The sequence below is a fragment of the Pristiophorus japonicus genome, chromosome 4, assembly GCF_044704955.1.
Source record: "Pristiophorus japonicus isolate sPriJap1 chromosome 4, sPriJap1.hap1, whole genome shotgun sequence".
Classification (NCBI taxonomy): Eukaryota; Metazoa; Chordata; class Chondrichthyes; family Pristiophoridae; genus Pristiophorus; species Pristiophorus japonicus.
In genome coordinates, this window is record NC_091980.1 from 215524627 (window position 1) to 215545873 (window position 21247).

Below are 21247 nucleotides of genomic sequence, written 5' to 3' on the forward strand. Positions count from 1 at the left end.
TCCAAGAGCAAGAATGTCCAAGTTTGCAGACGTGACGTCAAGTCAGGTGTTGCACGGCGATTGACGTCACGATCTGCTCACTCTCATTTCAGGGGCCAGCATAGTCAACGATAGCGCTATGGCCTTTCATCATCATAGACAGTCCCTCGAAATCGAGGAAGACTTGCTTCCACTCTAAAAGTGAGTTCTCAGGTGACTGAACAGTCCAATACGGGAATTACAGTCTCTGTCACAGGTGGGGCAGATAGTCGTTGGAGGAAAGGGTAGGTGGGGAGCCTAGTTTGCCGCACACTCCTTCCGCTGCCTGGGCTTGTTTTCTGCATGCTCTCGGCAACAAGACTGGAGGTGCTCAGCGCCCTCCCGGATGCTCTTCCTCCGCTTTGGGCTGTCTTTGGCCAGGGAGTCCCAGGTGTCGGTGGGGATGTTGCACTTTATCAAGGAGGCTTTGAGGGTGTCTTTGAAACGTTTCCTCTGCCCACCTGGGGCTCGCTTGCCATGTTGGAGTTCTGAGTAGAGAGCTTGCTTTGGGAGTCTTGTGTTGGGCATTCAAACAATGTGGCCCACCCAGCGGAGCTGGTCAAGTGTGGTCAGTGCTTCGATGTTGGGGATGTTGACTTGATCGAGAACACTGACATTGGTGCATCTGTCCTCCCAGGGGATTTGCAGGATCTTGCGGAGATATCGTTGGTGGTATTTCTCCAGCAATTTGAGGTGTCTACTGTATATGGTCCACGGCTATGAGCCATACAGGAGGGCGGGTATCACTACAGCCCTGTAGACCATAAGCTTGGTGCCAGATTTGAGGGCCTGATCTTCGAACACACTCTTCCTCAGCGGTTGAAGGCTGCGCTGGAGGTGGTGTTGAACCTCGTTGGAGTCGGTTTCGCCATCAAGCATGAGCTGATCGACCGTCTCAGAGACTCCCCCTGCGGGATTAGTGAATGTCTCATGACTCTCTGACTCACCCTATCCCAGAACCAGTGCGCCATAGTAATCAGTGCGTACGTGCCAACACTCGACGCAACAGATGAGGTCGAAGAGGGATTTTACTCCAGCCTCGAACAATCCCTGTCCCGTATCCCTACGGATGACACGCTGATCCGCCTCGGCGACTTCAAGTCCAGAGTCAATAAGGACACAGAGCTCTGGGGAGGCGTGATCAGCAGAGAACGGGTAGGGAAAACCAACTCCAGCGGTAACCTGCTCCTGACAAAATGCCTAGAACATGACCTTGTCATCACCAACGCCTTGTTCCGCCAGAGGGACAAGTACAAGGCATCGTGGCAACACTCTCGCTCCAAGCATTGACACCTGCTCGACTACATCATCGTTCGAGCAAGGGATCACAAGGATGTGTGCATCACTCGCACTATGGCCCTTACCAAAATGACAGCCACCATGTCCCATGCCGGAGGTGGACAGAAGCAAATCAGCCGCCATTTTTTTTGCAGCAAACCAGCATTAATGGCCAGCGCACAGGTATGGAATTTCTAGGCCAAAGACTTTAATTTAGCTAGCACACTATATCAAGTCTCTGACAAATTACTTTGAGTTGCAGTAATGACTGTATAAGACAAAGGTGTAGCTATCTTTCAGACAGCAAGATCACAGATAGCACTGAAATGAATCACCAGTTGATCTGTTTTTGGTGGTCTTGGTCAAAGGAGGAATGTTGACCAGGGCAATAGAGAACTTGCTCTTAATCAAATATTAACACCTGAACAAGCAGACTGGTTGAACATCTTATGCAGAGGAAGACAGTACTTCTCGGTACTGTCCTGATGTGTTAGGCTAGATTATGGGCTCAAGTGCAGGTGCAGGGCTTGAAGCTGCAATCTCTAACTTAGTGATACCAACAGAGTCAAGCTGACAAATGTGTTCCTTAAGTACAGATGATTGACTGTATGGTGGTCCAACATGTCAGAACACCAATGTGCTGCGCTATTACTGAATACCAGACTACAAATTTCACAAGTTCCTATTTCAGCAATGCTGATAATGGAAAGTACCAAATGGAAGTACTTCCCTACAGGGACACAGACAAAGTTACTCCAATTTTTCTTTTATTCGTTCAATGGGATGTGGGCATCACTGGCAAGACCAGCATTTATTGCCCATCTTTAATTGCCCGTGATGAACTGCCTTCTTGAACCGCTGCAGTCCATGTGGTGAAGGTATTCCCATAGTGCTGTTATGGAGGGAGTCCCGGATTTTGACTCAGCGACGAAGAAGGAACGACAAAATACTTCTAAGTCAGGATGGTGTGTAACTTGGAGTGGAAATTGCAGGTGGTGGTGTTCCCATGTGCCTGCTGCCTTGTCCTTCCAGGTGGTAGAGGTCATGGGTTTGGGAGGTGCTGCCGAAGACGCCTTGGTGAGTTGCTGCAGTACATCTTGTAGAATGGTACACACTGTAGACATGGTGCGCCCCAGTGGTGCAGGGAGTGAACGTTTAAGGTGGTGGATGGGATGCCAATCAAGCTGGCTGCTTTGTCCTGGCTGATATCGAGCTTCTTGAGTGTTTTTGGAGCTGCATTCATCCAGGCAAGTGGAGGGTATTCTATCACACTCCTAACATGTGCCTTGTAGATGGTGGAAAGGCTTTGGGGAGTCAGGAGGTGAGACACTCGCCGCAGAATATCCAGTCTCCGACCTGCTCTTGTTGCCACAGTATTTATGTGGCTGGTCCAGTTGCTGTTAAGATGTATACAATTATGGATGGTCTTGTACTGGTAGCTAAACATTCATAAAAATGTACTTACTTGTTGCTCAGTTGCTGCTGATTGCTCTTAAAGCTGCTGTGTTACTGAAGAGGTTGAAATAGTTAGAACAGGGGCACAAATCAGAAGTGATCTATTCAATGAAGCAGCCTTGGAGGTTCTGCAAAGAAACATGGTTCTTTACGGAGCTGAGGACTATCCTCCAGTTGTGAGGATGCATCTTCAGTGGAGGTAGCTAAAAAAATAAATGCTTTCTCACAATTGCTCCAAATCTGGGAGCAGGTGAGGAAGAAATTTGCTGGAAGATTTCCAAGACAAGTGTCTTCATATGTTGCTTAATTGTACAATGCTGCTTTACAAGGCATCTTAACGGCTCCTTGAGTGATTCATTATCCAGCTTTTCCTGTGTCTTTTTTGCACTTCCACTTGGTGCTCGCCATTGACATCGTAGCTGAGATAGGAATTTGTGGTATCCACAGTTGGGTATTCATTAATAGCACAACACAAAAAACTGGCATTTTGGATGACAATACAGTACCTTAACAGCATTTCACTGCCACATTGATGAAGCATCGCAGAGGGAGAATACACAACACTCTGCTAACTATTGATATATGTTCCAAAAGCAAAAGCACATAAGACCATAAGAAATGTGAGCAGGCATGGGCTATTCGGCACCTAGAGCCTCGTCCGCCATTCAATAAGATCATGGCTGATCTTCTAGCTCAACTCCACTTTCCTGCACTATCCCCATATAAGAACATAAGAATTAGGAACAGGAGTAGGCCATCTAGCCCCTCGAACCTGCTCCGCCATTCAACAAGATCATGGCTGATCTGGCCGTGGACTCAGCTCCACTTACCCGCCCGCTCCCCATAACCCTTAATTACCTTATTGGTTAAAAATCTATCTATCTGTGATTTGAATACATTCAATGAGCTAGCCTCAACTGCTTCCTTGGGCAGATTCACAACCCTATGGGAGAAGAAATTCCTTCTCAACTCGGTTTTAAATTGGCTCGGTATTTTGAGGCTGTGCCCCCTAGTTCTAGTCTCCCTGACCAATGGAAACAACCTCACTGCCTCTATCTTGTCTATCCCTTTCATTATTTTAAATGTTTCTCTAAGATCACCCCTCATCCTTCTGAACTCCAACGAGTAAAGACCCAGTCTACTCAATCTATCATCATAAGGTAACCCCCTCATCTCCAGAATCAGCCTATTGAATCATCTCTGTACCCCCTCCAAAGCTAGTATATCCTTAAGTAAGGTGACCAAAACTGCACGCAGTACTCCAGGTGCGGCCTCACCAATACCCTGTACAGCTGCAGCAGGACCTCTCTGATTTTGTATTCCATCCCTCTCGCAATGAAGGCCAACATTCCATTCACCTTCCTGATTACCTGCTGCACCTGCAAACTAACTTTTTGGGATTCATGCACAAGGACCCCCAGGTCCCTCTGCACCGCAGCATGTTGTAATTTCTCCCCATTCAAATAATATTCCGCTTTACTGTTTTTTTTTCCAAGATGGATGACCTCACATTTTCCGACATTGTATTCCATCTGCCAAACCTTAGCCCATTCGCTTAACCTATCTAAATCTCTTTGCAGCCTCTCTGTGTCATCTACACAACCCGCTTTCCCACTAATCTTTGTGTCATCTGCAAATTTTGTTACACTACACTCTGTCCCCTCTTCCAGGTCATCTATGTATATTGTATATTGTAAACACTTGATTCCCTTAATATCCAAAATTCTATCGATCTCTGTCTTGAATATACTCAATGAATGAGCCTCCAAAAACCTCTGGGATAGAGAATTCCAAAGATTCACCACCCTCTGTGAAGAAATTTCTCCTCACCTCAGTCCTAAATGGTTCCCTGCATCTACCCTGACAAGCCCTGTAAGTATTTTGTATATTTTAATGAGACACAATAGTCTAGCTGTGGTCTCACCAGGGCCCTATATATAAGACATCTTGGGGCCGAAATTGAGCCCCGCCCCAAACAGAGTGCACCTACCATTTTGGAAAGTTTTTCTCTGCCCCACCGGAAAAATTCACCACTTTGAATTTTTTTTTGGATCGGAGCTGTGTTCCAGGAGGCTACGGGGCGGAAGTGCCCTTGCAGCGAGTCAGCCGCCCCGACTAGTCACTAGTCGTCCGCGCTGCTCCTGTTCAGTTCAGTTAAAGGGGAGGGCTGCTGCAAACTCTGCCGAGTTTTCAGTTAGATCCACTGGGCCACCAGGGTTTCGACCGGGCCAGCGGCCTGGCACCCACTGGGGAAAGCTGTCAGTGGCACCGACTGGCAGCGGTGCCGCCCCTGCAGGGCAATTACCTGCAGGGGGACGGAAAGGGAGTCACCGCCAGTTAGTGTGGGGTCGACACGTACCTGATGCGGCGGAAAAACGGGCAGAGCAGAAACCCGTTCCCACTGCTTCCAGCCTGGGGGCAATTTCGGTTGGGTCAGCCGAGGCCTCTCCGCTCCAATCCCGCCTCTTAGAGGCCGTAATGGAGCTTATGGAGAGAGGCAATTTCGGCCCCTTTTACTCTTGTACTCAAATCCTCTTGTAACAAAGGCCAACATACCATTTGCTTTCTTAATTGCTTGCTGTACCTGCATGTTAACTTTCAGTGATTCGTGTACAAAGACACCCAGGTCCCTCTGAACAACATTTCCCAATCTCTCACCATTTACAAAATTCTCTGTTTTTCTATTTTTCCTAACAAAGTGGAAAACTTGACATTTCTCCCGTTATATTCCATTTGCCTTGTTCTTGCCCACTCACTGTGGCAGCTCACCGAATGCCTTCTGAAAATCCAAATATACTACATCCACTGTATCCCCCTTATCTATTCTGCTACTTACAACCTCAAAAAATCTCTAACAGATTTGTCAAACATGATTTCCCTTTCATAAATCCATGCTGACTCTGCCCAATTCTATTATTATTTTCTAAGTGCCCTGTTACCACATCATTAATAATAGATTCTAGCATTTTTCCTACTACTGATGTCAGGCTAATTGGTCTGTAGTTCCCCGTTTTCTCTCTCCTTTCTTTCTTAAATAGTGAAGGTTACATTTGCTACCTTCCAATCCGTGGGAACCATTCTAGAATCTATGAAATTTTGGAAGATGACAACCAATGCATTCATTATCTCTATAGCCACCTCTTTCAAAAACCATAGGATGTAGGCCATCAGGTCCAGGGGATATATCGGTTTTCAGTCCCATTAATTTCTCCAGTACTATTTTTTACTAATACTAATTTTTTTCAGTTGCTCATTCTCGCTTATCCTTTGGTTCTCCACTATTTCCAGGAGATCTGTTGCATCTTCTTCCGTGAAGACAGACACAAAGGGGTTGGATTTGGCTATCACCCCAGTTGGGGGCAGTAACCGCTCTGGGGCCAGACATTCTGCACTCAGCGCAGAAGTCCTGCCCTGGAAGCGAAATTCGGGTTACCCCTCACAGGAAATGGAGTGCAATGTCACGTGCTCCACTTCCTTTTGGGACGGGATCGGGGACACTATCAGGGCACATCACGGAGCTCTACATGGCCTTTCCGCGTAGCGCTAATGTGTTTTAACGCCCCTCCCCTTCCATTAAAGGGGAGGGACGCTGCGAGCTCTGTAAACCCTTTGATGGCCTCCACTGGGCCACCCTGGATGAGTGGTGCCGTGGCCGCAGCCCAGCACCGAAACAGAGTGCCGGGCTGTATGGTCAGGGCACGGACCCTGCGACAGCGTTGCACGGGGCCCGACTGTTGAGTCGGGAAAAAAAATTGCAGCACGCAGTGCAGCGCACCTCCCCTTTAACTTTCGGCCCGCAATGGGTATGCGGCCCAGTACTCGACCTGCGAGGCTGGCCAATTTCTGCCACAGGGCGAAAAGTGGTTGGCATGCATGGCGCTGGCGCAGCAGCCTGTGCGCTACCAGTGAGGCACAGCGCTACTGTATTCGTGCCTCCGCTCAGTCCCACGCAATTTTGTGGGAGCCAGTAGTGCCCCCACCCACCCGCCGGGCGAAAGCACTTTTGCATCACATTAGCATTTGCTGGAGGCGCTAACAGGGGGCGCATAATAGGGGATTTTTGACCCCAAAGTATTTGTTTAATTTTCCTGCCTTTTCCTTATTCCCCATTATAATTTCTCCTGTCTTAGCCTGTAAGGGACCCACATTTATTTTCGCTAATCTATTCCTTTTTACATACTTTTCCAGTCTGTTTTTATGTCTCTCGCTAGTTTACTCTCATATTCTATTTTCCCTTTTTAATCAATTTCTTGGTCCTCCTTTGCTGAATTCTAAAATCCTCCCAATCCTCAGGTTTACTGCTCTTTTTGGCAACATTATAAGCCTCTTCCTTTGATATAATAATATCTTTAACTTCTCTTGTTAGCCACGGTTGGAACACTTTCCCGGTGAGGTTTTTGTGCCTTAAAGGAATCTAAATTATGTATTCATTCTTTAAATGCTAGCCATTGCTTGTCTATCGTCATACCTTTTAATGTAGTTTCTCAATCTACCTTAGCTACTCACCCCTCATACCTACATAGTTTGCTTTATTTAGAATTAAGACACTAGTTTTGGATTTAACTAAATCACTTTCAAACTTAATATAAAATTCCATCATATTATGGTCACTCTTCCCTAAGGGCCCCTTTACTACAAGGTTATTAATTAACCCTTTCTCATTGCACAATACTAGATCTAAAATAGCCTGTTCGCTAGTTGGTTCCTCACCATACTGATCTAGAAAACTATCTTGTATACATTCCATGAATTCATCCTCCACAGTATTACTGCAAATTTGGTTTGCCCAGTCTATATGTAGATTAAAGTCCCCCATGATTACTATATTACCCTTGTTACATGCACCTCTAATTTTCTGATTTATACTCTGCCCGACATTACAACTATTGTTTACGGGCCTATAAACAACTCCCACCACTGTTTTCTGCCCCTTGCTGTTTCTTAGCTCCACCCAAACAATTCTACTTCTTGATTTTCCGAGGCAAGATCCTTTGGGGCCGAAATTGTCCCTTTCTATAAGGGCCATGGCTACCTGAAAGCATCGGCCACAGGTCGGTGTGGATTGGCTGCCGAATCACAGCGGAGGGGCCGCCATTTTGCATTTTACCCTCCTTTAGTTATGCAGCAGTGTAGGGGACTGCCCTGTCCATTTTCCCGCCACGTCGTGCACGCGCCGGTCCCTTAGAGACCGGCGGCGACCATTGTTCAGAAATTAGCCCACGGGAAATTGCCCCTTTCCAGAATTGCCCCGCAGGAGCGGAGCCAACACTTTTTTTTGCCCCCGACAGCTTTTTTTTGTCAGTACCCTTTTTGTGGCTGGGCGGCACGGGCGCCCTTAAAGGGGAGGTAGCGCTGCCGACGACGCCATTTAGTTTTTTATTGTCGGCTGACTGCCAGGTCGGGCTGACAATTATGCCCGTGGGTTCGGCCGGGCCGCCAGCAGGCAACCCCCTCTTGGGTGTCAGGCCGCTGGCCCAGCTGAAACCCTCCTTGGTGGCCCTGTGTTTGCCACTAAAGTGGCTGCAGAGTTCGCTCTTTTAACCACGGGGCGGAAATGGGGGCGGGTCGGAGTGGCTGACCTGGAGCGTCGGCCACTCTGACCTGCCCCCATTTCCGCCCCACAAGTGGTGGCTACTCCAACTCGACCGCAATTCCACCCCGATGATGAGACCACTTTCACCCCGCTCCAAAAAAAACCACAAAGACCTGCATTTCTCCGTATTGTCTGCCCCACGCATTGGGGCAGACGGAACCCTTCGAAATCGGTAGGTGCGCCCCGTTTCGGGCGGAGGGCAATTTTGGCCCGTTTCTCTATAATCTTTATCCCATCTTTTATTATCAGGGCCCCCCCTCCTCCTTTTCTATTTTACCTAGCTCTTCTAAAAGTTAAGTATCCTGGAATATTTAGTTCCCAACCTTGGTCACTTTGCAACCACGTCTCCGTAATGGCTATTAGATTAAATCTGTTAATTTCTATGTGCACTATTAATTCATCTACTTTGTTGTGAATGCTTCGCACATTCAAATATAGTGCCTTTAGCTTTGACTTTTTTCTATTTTTCCCTGATTTCATCTTAGTAACAGTTGCCCTATTACCTTTGTTACTCTCTCTGCCCCTTCCTGATCCACTCTGCTTATTTTTAACCAAAACTCTGCTCTGCTCTAGAGTTGTGACATTTCTCTTGCTGCTTTAAAATTTACTCTTTTCTGAATCCTCCCATACCCCCCTTCATTAGTTTAAAGTCCTGTCTACTGCCCTAGTTATTCGTGTCTATGCCCTAGTTATTCGCACATCCATGTTTCACTCAGGAAAAGGAAGAACTTTAATTTATATAGCCTCTTTCATGATCTCAGAACATCCCAAAGTGCTTTACAGCCAATTAAGTATTTTTTTTGTTTGAAGTGTAGTCACTGTTGTAGTGTACACACCACAGTAAGGTCGCACAAGATAATCTGTTTTAGTGATGTTGGTTGAGGGATAAATATTGGCCAGGACACTGGGGAGAATTTCCCTGCTTTTCTTGTAATAGTGCTCTGGGATTGTTTACGTCCACCTTGAGAAGTTTAACATCTTATTCAAAAGACTTGCTTTGACAATACAGCATTCCCTCAGTACTGCACTGAAGAGTAGTGCTGCCTATTCAAAGTGGTAAACAAATATCAAGCATGCTGCATATTCATATACTCGCATAAGATGGATGCTGGTTGAGCACTTTAACAAACATCTTCTCTCATACTCTTCAGTGCAGTACTGAGGGAATGCTGTACTGTCAAAGCAAGTCTTTCGAATGAGATGTTAAACCTCTCAGGTGGATGTAAACAATCCCAGAACACTATTACAAGAAAAGCAGAGAAATTCTCCCCAGTGTCCTGGCCAATATTTAACCCTCAACCAACATCATTAAAACAGATTATCTTGTGCGACCTTGCTGTGGTGTGTACACTACAACAGTGACTACACTTCAAACAAAAAAAATACTTAATTGGCTGTAAAGCACTTTGGGATGTCCTGAGATCATGAAAGAGGCTATATAAATGAAAGTTCTTTCTTTTCCTTCCTTATACATAGCTTATCTATCTGCTTGCAGGAGAAGGTTGCATTTAACAGGCAGCGGTGCATACCAACCAGAAAGGGGTCACCTCATCTAATCCACCTGACTCCTTACAAGGAGAAGTCCCTGGGTCCTCTGGCCTGGAGATAATAGAAGACGTTGGGGATGGTAAGGTAAAAAGCATTTGTTAAGCTAATGGCTAGTAATATCCTTCATTTTTCATTTGTTTTCAACTTACTCACTCACTCACTCGCACAGAGACATACACTATAGCACTGAAGCACACTAGATTTTAGGCTCTGTTTCAAGAGGTTCCTTGGTGCCAGAATTCTAAAATATATTCTTCTTCTGCCCACAAGGTGCCCAAGAGGCAGAGGTGCTGGAGTTTACTGTCCACCCTCAGCTCAGTACCTCACAGCATCTAGTGTCACCCACTTCTACAGTAGAAAGCACCAGTCAGTGATATCTGCTCTGATAGAGTCCACAACACTCATCTGTGCAGTGCTACATGACTGCCTGATCAAGGTACAGATCACTAAAAGAAAAGTATGGAAATAAAAAGCTGGAACCAGCAAAATTGACCATAGAGCTGCTAAATTATTGTAAAAACCCAACCGGTTCATTAATATATTTTAGGGAAAGAAAGCAACTATCTTTACCTAGTGTCTTTATCGAGATGTCTGTGCTCCTCTAATTCTGCCCTCTTGAGCATTCCTGATTATAATCTCTCAACCACTGGTGGCCGTGCCTTTTTTACCTAAGCCCCAAGCTCTGGAACTTCCTGCCTAAACCTCTCCGCCTCTCTACCTCTCTTTCCTCCTTCAAGACATTCCTTGAAACACACCTCTTTGGCCAAGCTTTTGGTCACCTATGTTAATTTCGTCTTATGCAGCTTGGTGTCAATTTTTTCATAAAAGGTGCTATATAAATACAAGTTGTTGTTGTTATGTATAATCCTAAAGTGGTAAGCATTCTTCTTGAACTGCTCGTAGCAGTTTGATACAACTACAAGCGGTTCAAGAAGAATGCTCATCACTACCTTAACAGAGCAACTAGGGAAGGACAATAAATATCGACCTTGGAGTAATGCTACATCCCGACATTAAATAATAATAATTAAAAAAATTTAAGGCAGCAAACCTTGTCTGGCAGTGGTTGCTAAGTTTGGCAACAGGAACCGGCAATGTTCTGTCACAGCTTCCTCGCAAAATTGTAGGCGCTGAAATTCCACATAATTAGTTACAGTGCATAAATGCCAATGGGAAATAAATGCCAATGACCTAAAGACTGCACCAGAATTTCATGGGCCAGCAAGTTGCATATTCATTGAAACAGCCAATGGCGTAAATCTTGTATAAAATGGGAATAATGTGCTGGGTGCTTGGAAATCAGAGCAAAAATTAAAAAGCCAGTTCTGGATGAAGATTGCAGCAACAGCCTGGAGGTGCAGCAGGTAAAGTGGAAAGTGAATTGACTGTCAGCTAGCTTGACTGGATGTCTCAAGTGTTTTTGTGCCATTTTACAAGGATTGTTTAACACAGGAAAAACAGGCAGAGGCAGGCAAAGAAGGCAGAAAGATATGACACCATCATCATAGGCTGTCCCTCGGAATCGAGGAAGACTTGCTTCCACTCTAAACATAAGTTCTTAGGTGACTGAACAGTCCAATATGAGAACCACAGTCCCTGTCACAGGTGGGATAGACAGTCGTTGAGGGAAAGGGTGGGTGGGACTGGTTTGCCATACCCTCTTTCCACTGCCTCGCTTGATTTCTGCATGCTCTCCGCAATGAGACTCGAGGTGTTCAGCGCCCTCCCAGATGCACTTCCTCCCCTTAGGGCGGTCTTTGACCAGGGACTCCCAGGTGTTGGTGGGGATGTTGCAGTTTATCAGGAAGGCTTTGAGAATGTAATTGAAACGTTTCCTCTGCCCACTTTTGGCTCGTTTGCCGTGAAGGAGTTCCGAGTAGAGCGCTTGCTTTGGGATTCTCGTGTCAGGCATGCAAACAAAGTGGCCTGCCCAGCAGAGCTGATCAAGTGCGGTCAGTGCTTCAATGCTGGGGATGTTGGCCTGGTCGAGAATACTAATGTTGGTGCGTCTGTCCTCCTAGGTGATTTGCAGGATCTTGCGGAGACATCGTTGTTGGTATTTCTCCAGCGACTTGAGGTGTCTACTGTACATGGTCCATGTCTCTGAGCCATGCAGGAGGGTGGGTATTACTACAGCCCTGTAGACCATGAGCTTGGTGGCTGTTTTAAGGGCCTGGTCTTTGAACACTCTTTTCCTCAGGTCCGAAGGCTGCACTGGTGCACTGGAAGCGGTGTTGAATCTCGTTGTCAATGTCTGCACTTGTTGATAAGAGGCTCCCAAGGTATGGGAAATGGTCGACGTTGTCCCGGGCCGCGCCATGGATCTTGATGACTAGGGGGCTACAGGAACGGATGGAATCCCCGCTGAGGCACTGAAGTATGGCGGAGAGGCACTGTTGGCACGAATGCATGACCTCATCTCTCTCATCTGGAAGGAGGAGAGCATGCCAGGAGATCTCAGAGATGCAGTGATCATGATCATCTTTAAAAAAGGGGACAAGTCCGACTGTGGCAACTACAGAGGAATCTCCCTGCTATCAGCCACTGGGAAAGTCGTCGCTAGAGTCCACCTCAACCGTCTTCTCCCTGTGGCTGAGGAGCTCCTCCCGGAGTCACAGTGCGGATTTCGTCCCCTATGGGGCACAACGGACATGATTTTTACAGTACGACAGCTGCAAGAAAAATGCAGGGAACAGCACCAACCCTTGTACATGGCCTTCTTTGACCGAACAAAGGTCTTTGACACTGTCAACTGCGAGAGTCTATGGAGCGTTCTCCTCCGTTTCGGATGCCCCCAAAAGTTCGGCGCCATCCTCCGCCTGCTGCACGACGACATACAGGCCGTGATCCTTACCAACGGATCCATTACAGACCCAAACAGGGCTGCGTCATTGCGCCAACCCTCTTCTCAATCTTCCTCGCTGCCATGCTCCACCTCACACTCAGCAAGCTCCCCGCAGGAGTGGTACTAAACTACAGAACCAGTAGTATGACACAGAAGCAAAGGAAATGCCATAGTTTCACTGAGACCACCCTGCAAAATCTGTTGCAAGGAGCTGGCACTAGCACTGAATGCTAACTCTCTCAACTTCAGAACTGCAGAACCATGCCGCAAAAAGTTCAATGATTTGACCTGACAAACCAGCCACTCGTCCTTTTCTTCCTTGGACACCACCATCACTCATCATCCTCTAAAAGTAAGTCTATACAATTAACCCTTCACAATACACCCTGGCTAAGAGGGACACTGGGATCTTGCAGAATGTCCACCCATCTCCCCCAACAGCAATTACTTTCATACGCAACTATAAAACCCTATTCTTCCATTTTAACAGGGTGATACCACCTCATCTCTTATTTCAGCTCTCCTATGTCACTTTGCATAAACTCTTCAACTGCTTATTCATTCAATATTGTTGCAGGAGAAAATTGTGCACAATGACCAAAAGAGGCAGGCCAATGGACAGGCCATCCACAGCCTGAACTACCTTACATCCTATGAGGAGCAGGCCATTGAGCTGATGGGCAAGGGGAGATGGCGCTGTTGGGGGTATGGTGCCAAGTTAATGAGTGAACATCTACATAGTTGCCAGGGACTCCCTGAGAAGAACTGCAAGCTTATGCCCCTTTTCTGTTTTCTAATTCCCAAGGGGGTAATGCTTATATTATGCTTTTTAGCTTATACCTCCCTTTACTGCAACTCCACCACATAGTATGGGGTGGGGGGGTGCGGGTGGGTATAGGAGGAGGAAGACAATGATGATGCTGAGGAGGATGAGAAAATAAGGAGAGTAGGATGAGGGAATTAGAAGAATGAGAAGGGTAAGGATAAGAATGAGGAGGAGAAGGAACAGAAACAAAGACACAACTACTTCCTTGTGAACTATGATGTTTATAAATATGATGATGATGATGAAGAGGGAGATAAATAAATTAGATCAGACTCAAGCTCACTCTGAGTTACTGCAGAGTCCTTCTGCTCCTTGTTCCTCTGCCATAACCTCCTCAGTGCTACTTGCTTCCTCAACTCCCATGCACCAGTTCAAATACTTTTATATGCCGAGATAGGACGGGGGGCGGTGGAATTAGGCAATATTAATGAGGAAGTGGTACCTAGTAATTCACAGAGCACGAGGGAAACGGAGAAGTAGGGAGTGGGTAAGGATGTGCCATCTTCCCAGCAGAGACTGAGAAGAAGGCTGCCCATAGCTTTGGAGTCATCGGACCCAGTTCTCAAGGGTATACACCTGAAAAAATAACATTTAAAAACACATTTTTATATTAAAAACCCTGTCTACTAAGGTAAATTTATTTTAAACCCTATTAAACCACTTTAAAAAAAAATCCAAAAAGTATTTTTTTTATAAAACTTTTGATTAACTTTAATTTCAATTGGTTTTTGGAATTGTGAGGTGTTAATTTGTTTGTTGTGTTTTGTTTGGGTGTTTTTTTTTCTCATTGATATCAATGAGAACTCGGAGATACGGAGTTCCATTGCTATCAATGAGAATACTGTACTGTGATTGATTGTCCAGGCCCATGTGACTCCAGTTCTCCGTGCGTACCTGGAAGACGTGGACGTACTCCGATGCATGGGAAAGAAGGCCTCCGACCGCAATCTAAGGCACCTCTGGGATCACCAAGTATTTTCGTTAAAAATTCTCGGGTCGGAGGCGTTCGTCCAAAGGAATCCTCCAACCAAAATTTTAGACCCGCTATATATCTACTCTATCAAAACCCTACAAAATGTGTTAAATCGTCCCTCAACCTTTGTTGTTCCAAAGAAAACAATCCCAACCTCTCTAGTCTCTCCACATAACGAAAGACCGTCATCCCCAGTACCATTCTAGTAAATCTCCTCTGCACCCTATCCAAGGCCTTGACATCCTTTCTAATATGGGCTCGAAATTCCACATTGAAAAATAGCTCCGTTTTTTGGCGCTATTTCCGAACAACCGACGATTTTTTATGCTGAAATAGTGCTAAAAAAAATAAGGCCTAAGATTCGCTAAAAGTTTTTAAAATTTTGGTGTAGCCTTATAATACCTCAATTTTTAAAGACGGAGCTAAACTTTTTCACCTTAAAAATAACGCCCGTTCTGCGCATGCCCAACACAGCATATACTTAAGGCTCTAAAGTTAAAATGCAGGCGGGGAGATTACTCTGACCAAAAAATTCCTTATTCACTGGTTTGAAGCTGGTGAATGGATATTTAGCCATCTTTTAGTGAAACTTGTTCTGTAAAATAAACATGACCTGACCACATAGAATTTTGAGTTCAATCTCTCTTTGTCTTGTTCCATTCTCTCTCTTTCTCTCTCTCTGTCTCGTTTCATTCTATCTCCTCTCTCTCTCTCTCTCTCATAAACACAGCCCCTAAACTCCTTTAACAAGTCTGTCTTGGTTGGAAATGAGACTGAATTAAGGAAAGGTAACTTCGATGGTTTGAGGCGTGAATTGGCTAGAATAGACTGGCGAATGATACTTAAAGGGTTGACGGTGGATAGGCAATGGCAAACATTTAAAGATCACATGGATGAACTTCAACAATTCTAAATCCCTGTCTGGAGTAAAAATAAAACGGGGAAGGTGGCTCAATCGTGGCTAACAAGGGAAATTAAGGATAGTGTTAAATCCAAGGAAGAGGCATATAAAATGGCCAGAAAAAGCAGCAAACCTGAGGACTGGGAGAAATTTAGAATTCAGCAGAGGAGGACAAAGGGTTTAATTAAGAGGGGGAAAATAGAGTATGAGAGGAAGCTTGCAGGGAACATAAAAACTGACTGCAAAAGCTTCTATAGATATGTGAAGAGAAAAAGATTAGTGAAGACAAACATAGGTCCCTTGCAGTCAGATTCAGGTGAGTTTATAATGGGGAACAAAGAAATGGCAGATCAGTTGAACAAATACTTTCGTTCTGTCTTCAAGAAGGAAGATACAAATAACCTTCCAGAAATACTAGGGAACCAAGGGCCTAGTAAGAAGGAGGAACTGAAGGAAATCTTTATTAGGCGGAAAATTGTGTTAGGAAATTGATGGGATTGAAGGCCAATAAATCCCCGGGGCCTGATAGTCTGCATCCCAGAGTACTTAAGGAAGTGGCCCTAGAAATAGTGGATGCATTGGTGATCATTTTCCAACAGTCTATCGACTCTGGATCAGTTCCTATGGCCTGGAGGGTAGCTAATGTAACACCACTTTTTAAAAAAGGATGGAGAGAGAAAATGGGTAATTATAGACTGGTTAGCCTGACATCAGTAGTGGGGAAAATGTTGGAATCAATTATTAAGATGAAATAGTAGCGCATTTGGAAAGCAGTGACAGGATCGGTCCAAGTCAGCGTGGATTTATGAAAGGGAAATCATGTTTGACAAATCTTCTTGAATTTTTTGAGGATGTAACTAATAGAGTGGACAAGGGAGAACCACTGGATGTGGTGTATTTGGACTTTCAAAAGGCTTTTGACAAGGTCCCACACAAGAGATTGGTGTGCAAAATTAAAGCACATGGTATAGGGGGCAATGTACTGGCGTGAATAGAGAACTGGTTGGCAGACAGGAAGCAGAGAGTCAGGATAAACGGGTTCCTTTCAGAATGGCAGGCAGTGACTAGTGGGGTGCCGCAGGGCTCAATACTGGGACCCCAGTTATTTACAATATACATAAATGATTTAGATGAAGGAATTGAGTGTAATATCTCCAAGTTTGCAGATGACACTAAACTGGATGGCGGTGTGAGCTGTGAGGAGGACACTAAGAGGCTGCAGGGTGACTTGGACAGGTTAGGTGAGGGGGCAAATGCATGGCAGATGCAGTGTAATGTGGATAAATGTGAGGTTATCCACTATAGGGGCAAAAACACGAAGGAAGGACATTATCTGAATGGCGGCAGATTAGGAAAAGGGAAGGTGCAACGAGACCTGGGTGCCATGGTACATCAGTCATTGAAAGTTGGCATGCAGGTACAGCAGGCAGTGAAGAAGGCAAATGGTATGTTGGCCTTCATAGCTAGAAGATTTGAATATCGGAGCAGGGAGGTCTCAATGCAGTTGTACAGGGCCTTGGTGAGGCCTCATCTGGAATATTGTGTTCAGTTTTGGTCTCCTAATCTGAGGAAGGATGTTCTTGCTATTGAGGGAGTGCAGCGAAGGTTCACCAGACTGATTCCCGGGATGGCAGGACTGACATGTGAGGAGAGACTGGATCGACTGGGCCTGTATTCACTGGAGTTTAGAAGGATGAGAGGGGATCTCATCGAAACATATAAAATTCTGACGGGACTGGACAGGTTAAATGCAGGAAGAATGTTTCCGATGTTGGGGAAGTCCAGAACCAGGGGACACAGTCTAAGGATAAGGGGTAAGCCATTTAAGACTTAGATGAGGAGAAACTTCTTCACTTAGAGAGTTGTTAACCTGTGGAATTCCCTACTGCAGAGAGTTGTTGATGCCAGTTCATTGGATATATTCAAGAGGGAGTTAGATATGGCCCTTACGGCTAAAGGGTTCAAGGGATATGGAGAGAAAGCAGGAAAGGGGTACTGAGATGAATGATCAGCCATGATCTTATTGAATGGTGGTGCAGGCTCAAAGGGCCGAATGGCCTACTCCTGCACCTATTTTCTATGTTTCTATGGCCCCAAGTTTCCACATGATTTGCTCCTGGTTTTTAGGAGCAATTAGTGTAGAACGGAGTATCTTGGAAATCGGAATTCTCCACATTTAGTTTTCTGCAGTTCTAGTCAGGTAGAACAGTTTCACTTTGGAACTGAATTTCTTTTTCAAAAGGGGGCGTGTCCGGCCACTGACGCCTGATTTGAAAGTTTCCACACTGAAAACGTACTCCAACTAACTTAGAATGGAGCAAGTGAAGATTTTTGTACGCTTGAAAAAACCTTGTCTACACTTTAAAAAATCAGGCGCAGGTTACAAATTAGGCGTTGGGAACGAGGTGGGGTGGGGGGGGGAGGGAAGTCACTAAATTCTACAATCAATCCTTAGTTATACTTATACAAATATTATACAAATAAATCCAACCTGAATAAAAATTTATAAGCAAAGAAAAGATTAAATAAACCATGTTCCTACCTGTGTGAAAGTGCTTCAGGCAGGCCTTTCAAGCAGCGATGTGGCATCGGTCTCGACGGCAGGGGCAGGCAGCAAGCAGCCTTGGTGCTGAGCTTCAGTGCTTGAGACAGCGGTGTGGCGTCGGTCTCGGGGGCAGGCAGCAAGCAGCCTTGGTGCTTGAGGCAGGCCTTCATTTCCCGCGAAGATGCAGCACCCGGACGGACTTGAGGCCATTCGGCCATGGGATTGCAGCGGCGTCAGTGGCTGGTCGGGAGCAGCAGCAGCCTTCGAGCTGTGAGGGGGACTGACTGAGGCCATTTGGACAGGGAGAGGCAGCCACATCGACATCTTTATATTTAAATTTGCAGAATGGGTGCACCACATATTATGCAATGGTTTGCTTCCTCATGCAAGAAATTCTTTGTTCTTGGTGGACGTTGATCCATTGCAAAGTTGAATTGGCACTTTTATTTCTCCAAACACACAGTCCTTAATTTGCAGGCACCGGTTCTGCAAGTTTAGCAGTGAAAAGCTGAATTCACTGATTTCAGCAGGTGATTTATTCAGCAGTGCTGCTAAAAGCACTCCCTCACACACAGAAATATCAAGAAAATTAAAATGCAAGCCTTTGCAGGGGTCCAAGAAACAAATCTTCACTTTTTCTGCAGCACTTTTAAAAATGGCCGAGTGCCAATGTTTACTTCAGACTGCGCGTGCGCGAACGCTCCAACGCGCACGTGCAGGGTTGCCGGCACCAAGAAGCCTCATTTAAATTGTACCCGCCCCTTCCTCCTTACAAAATCGGCGCGAGTGGTAGGCTCTGCCCCCTGTGCGCCGCGCCAAGCAGACATCGAGCTCCAAGGAGCTCGAGAATACCGCGTTTTTTTTCAGGCACCGTTTTCGGCGCGAAAAACAGGCGCCCAGCTCTGAGGGGCGCCTTTTTCGCCGCGTGTGGAAACTTGGGGCCTATGTTTCTATGTCCATGCAGTTTCATGTCCTTGGGCTGTTGCACTTTATCTCCCTGCTGCTGCTGGTGGTGTTGTCTCCCAGGTCGGGTTGGGACAGCGCGCTAGTTCCTTGGGCTAGAAATAGGGTCCCGCCCAAATACGGGCACAGGACAGAGAAATCAGAGGTTTTACTTCAACCCTGGCTATGGTTCTGTAATGGAGAATCATTCTTTCCCATTCTTGTTCAACAAAGGATGAAATCATCACTATAGGTTTCCTGGGGTTTATATCTTAACGCTGTCTCTGTTGGCATGGCAAATGAACCAGCTGAAGACACAGAATAGAGAGTATTTATCATTCTTATATAAAATATAGGTTTTATTCCCTCCCAAAGCTTTAACTTTTAGTTCCATTTACCAGCTTGGCCCTGTTATTGCCGATTTCCATCTAATTCCACCAGGTAAGACAAGCTTTTTAAAAGTGCTATTTACCACTGTCCTTAAAATATCCTTATTGGGGAAACTCGCAAAAAATGGCGTTATTGTTGGGTTTGATCCCGAGTGACGTCACAAAAATGGTTCTCAAAAAAATCTGCCCTTATTTTTTAAGGACGACATTACACCACTGGCGAAACTAGCAAAATGGCCCTAAATTTATTTAGCTCCAAAAAAAACCTTTTAGCTCCAAAAAATGGAGCTAAATCAATCCTTCCGGTGGCGAATTCTGGGCCCTAAATTAGGTGCCCAGAATTGGACACGATACTTCATTACTTCCTGTTTGGTCTCCATTTTTTCCACTTATTCTAAAGAGGAACATAAGAACAGAAGTAGGCCATTCAGCCCCTCGAGCCTATTCTACCATTCAATTAGATAATTGCTGATCTGTATCTCAACTCCATCTATCTGCCTTGGTTCCGTAACCTTTAATACCCTTGTCTAACAATAATCTATCAATCTCATTTTGAAATTTTCAAGAAACCTAGCCCCAACAGCTTTTTTTTGGCGGGGGAAAAGAGTTCCAGATTTCCACTACTCTTTATGTGAAGAAATGCTTCCTGACATCACTCCTGAATGATCTCGCTTTCATTTTAAGATTATGTCCTCTTGTTCTGGACTCCCCACCAAAGGAAATAATTTCTCTCTATCTATCCTATCAAATCCTTTAATCATCTTAAATACCTTACATAAATGTAAAATTAGCCTTAGAAGACTTAACAACAAACAAGAGAGAATATAGAAATTTGAAAATTATATAAACAGACAGACTCAAAGTAGATGAGATTCTCAAAACAAAGCAGTTAAATGGTTTTAAAACCTACCTCTGCAGGTAATGCAAGAACCTTTTCTGCTTCCTCATTGGTTAGAGAATCTTGCAAACTGTCTGTAACCTCAAAGGTAGTTTGTTTTAAAGGTATCATTTGTGCTCCAGTAGGTGCAGCTACAGCTTTTGGTGGTTGCTCTGTTGCTGGAGGAGTAATTGTACTTATTACAGTGCTGTCCAAATCCTTTGTGGTTTCTTCCTCCAGTCTGACCTTATGATCGATTTCTGTGAAAGATTCTGTAATCTTATGATCAATCTAAATAATAAAAAATATTAGCATGATTAATTTTTAAAGAAATATTTTAACACTAAAGAGATCATTTTCTGAAAATCATGTACAGTACGTTCCCTCATTTTTAATATGTGCATTCACAGAGCACCAGGAGAGTAAAGTTGGAAAATTGCCCCTTTGTTGTTAACCTTCAATTCCATGATTTAAACTTGACACCTTTTAGTTGTAGAGTTTTATAATTCAATGTGTTACGGTTTGTTTATTTCTTCCCCTCCTCTATTTTGCAAATTACTTTCTTCCCTTTAGATCCACCTGTGCAACATATCACTCACTCCCTGATCAAAATAGCAGGCAGCTCTGCATCTCTTTGGCCACTTTCTGGGATATGCTTATTGTAGATAAAATGTAAAATTATAAGAAAATGCCATTTGGTCCATCAAAGATCATCTTCTCTAATACCCTAACACTTCCAGTTCAGTATCCAGATGCATCTCTCATGTTTTTGTCTTTATTACTATACTTGCTAGATATCACTGCTGAGTAAAGAAGCTCCTAATACCCTTTATAAAGTTATTCTCACTAATTTACTCAGCATCTACTATCCTGTCTTATTATGACTTATTTGGGCAAGGATGCTCAAATTAAAATCTTGGAAATATGTCATCCAATGTATTTTATGTTATTAATGCCAGCAACACTGGACAGCAGATACCCCATTGTATTCCTGGCATCCAGAATTGCTAAGGCACTGTTGGGGATTTAAGTTTTAACATAGATCACAGATTAGTAT

General features: G+C 44.9%; 1 protein-coding gene across 10 annotated transcripts in view; it reads right to left on the reverse strand.

Annotated features, from left to right (window-relative positions):
* Positions 1–21247, reverse strand: part of ttc6 (tetratricopeptide repeat domain 6) — a 630178-nt gene that overhangs the window by 473909 nt on the left and 135022 nt on the right. For all 10 annotated transcript variants that reach the window (XM_070879081.1, XM_070879080.1, XM_070879076.1 and 7 more), the window contains one exon: positions 20224–20481. In XM_070879081.1, coding sequence (XP_070735182.1) covers positions 20224–20481 — 258 coding nt within the window. The remainder of the gene's footprint in view (positions 1–20223; positions 20482–21247) is intronic.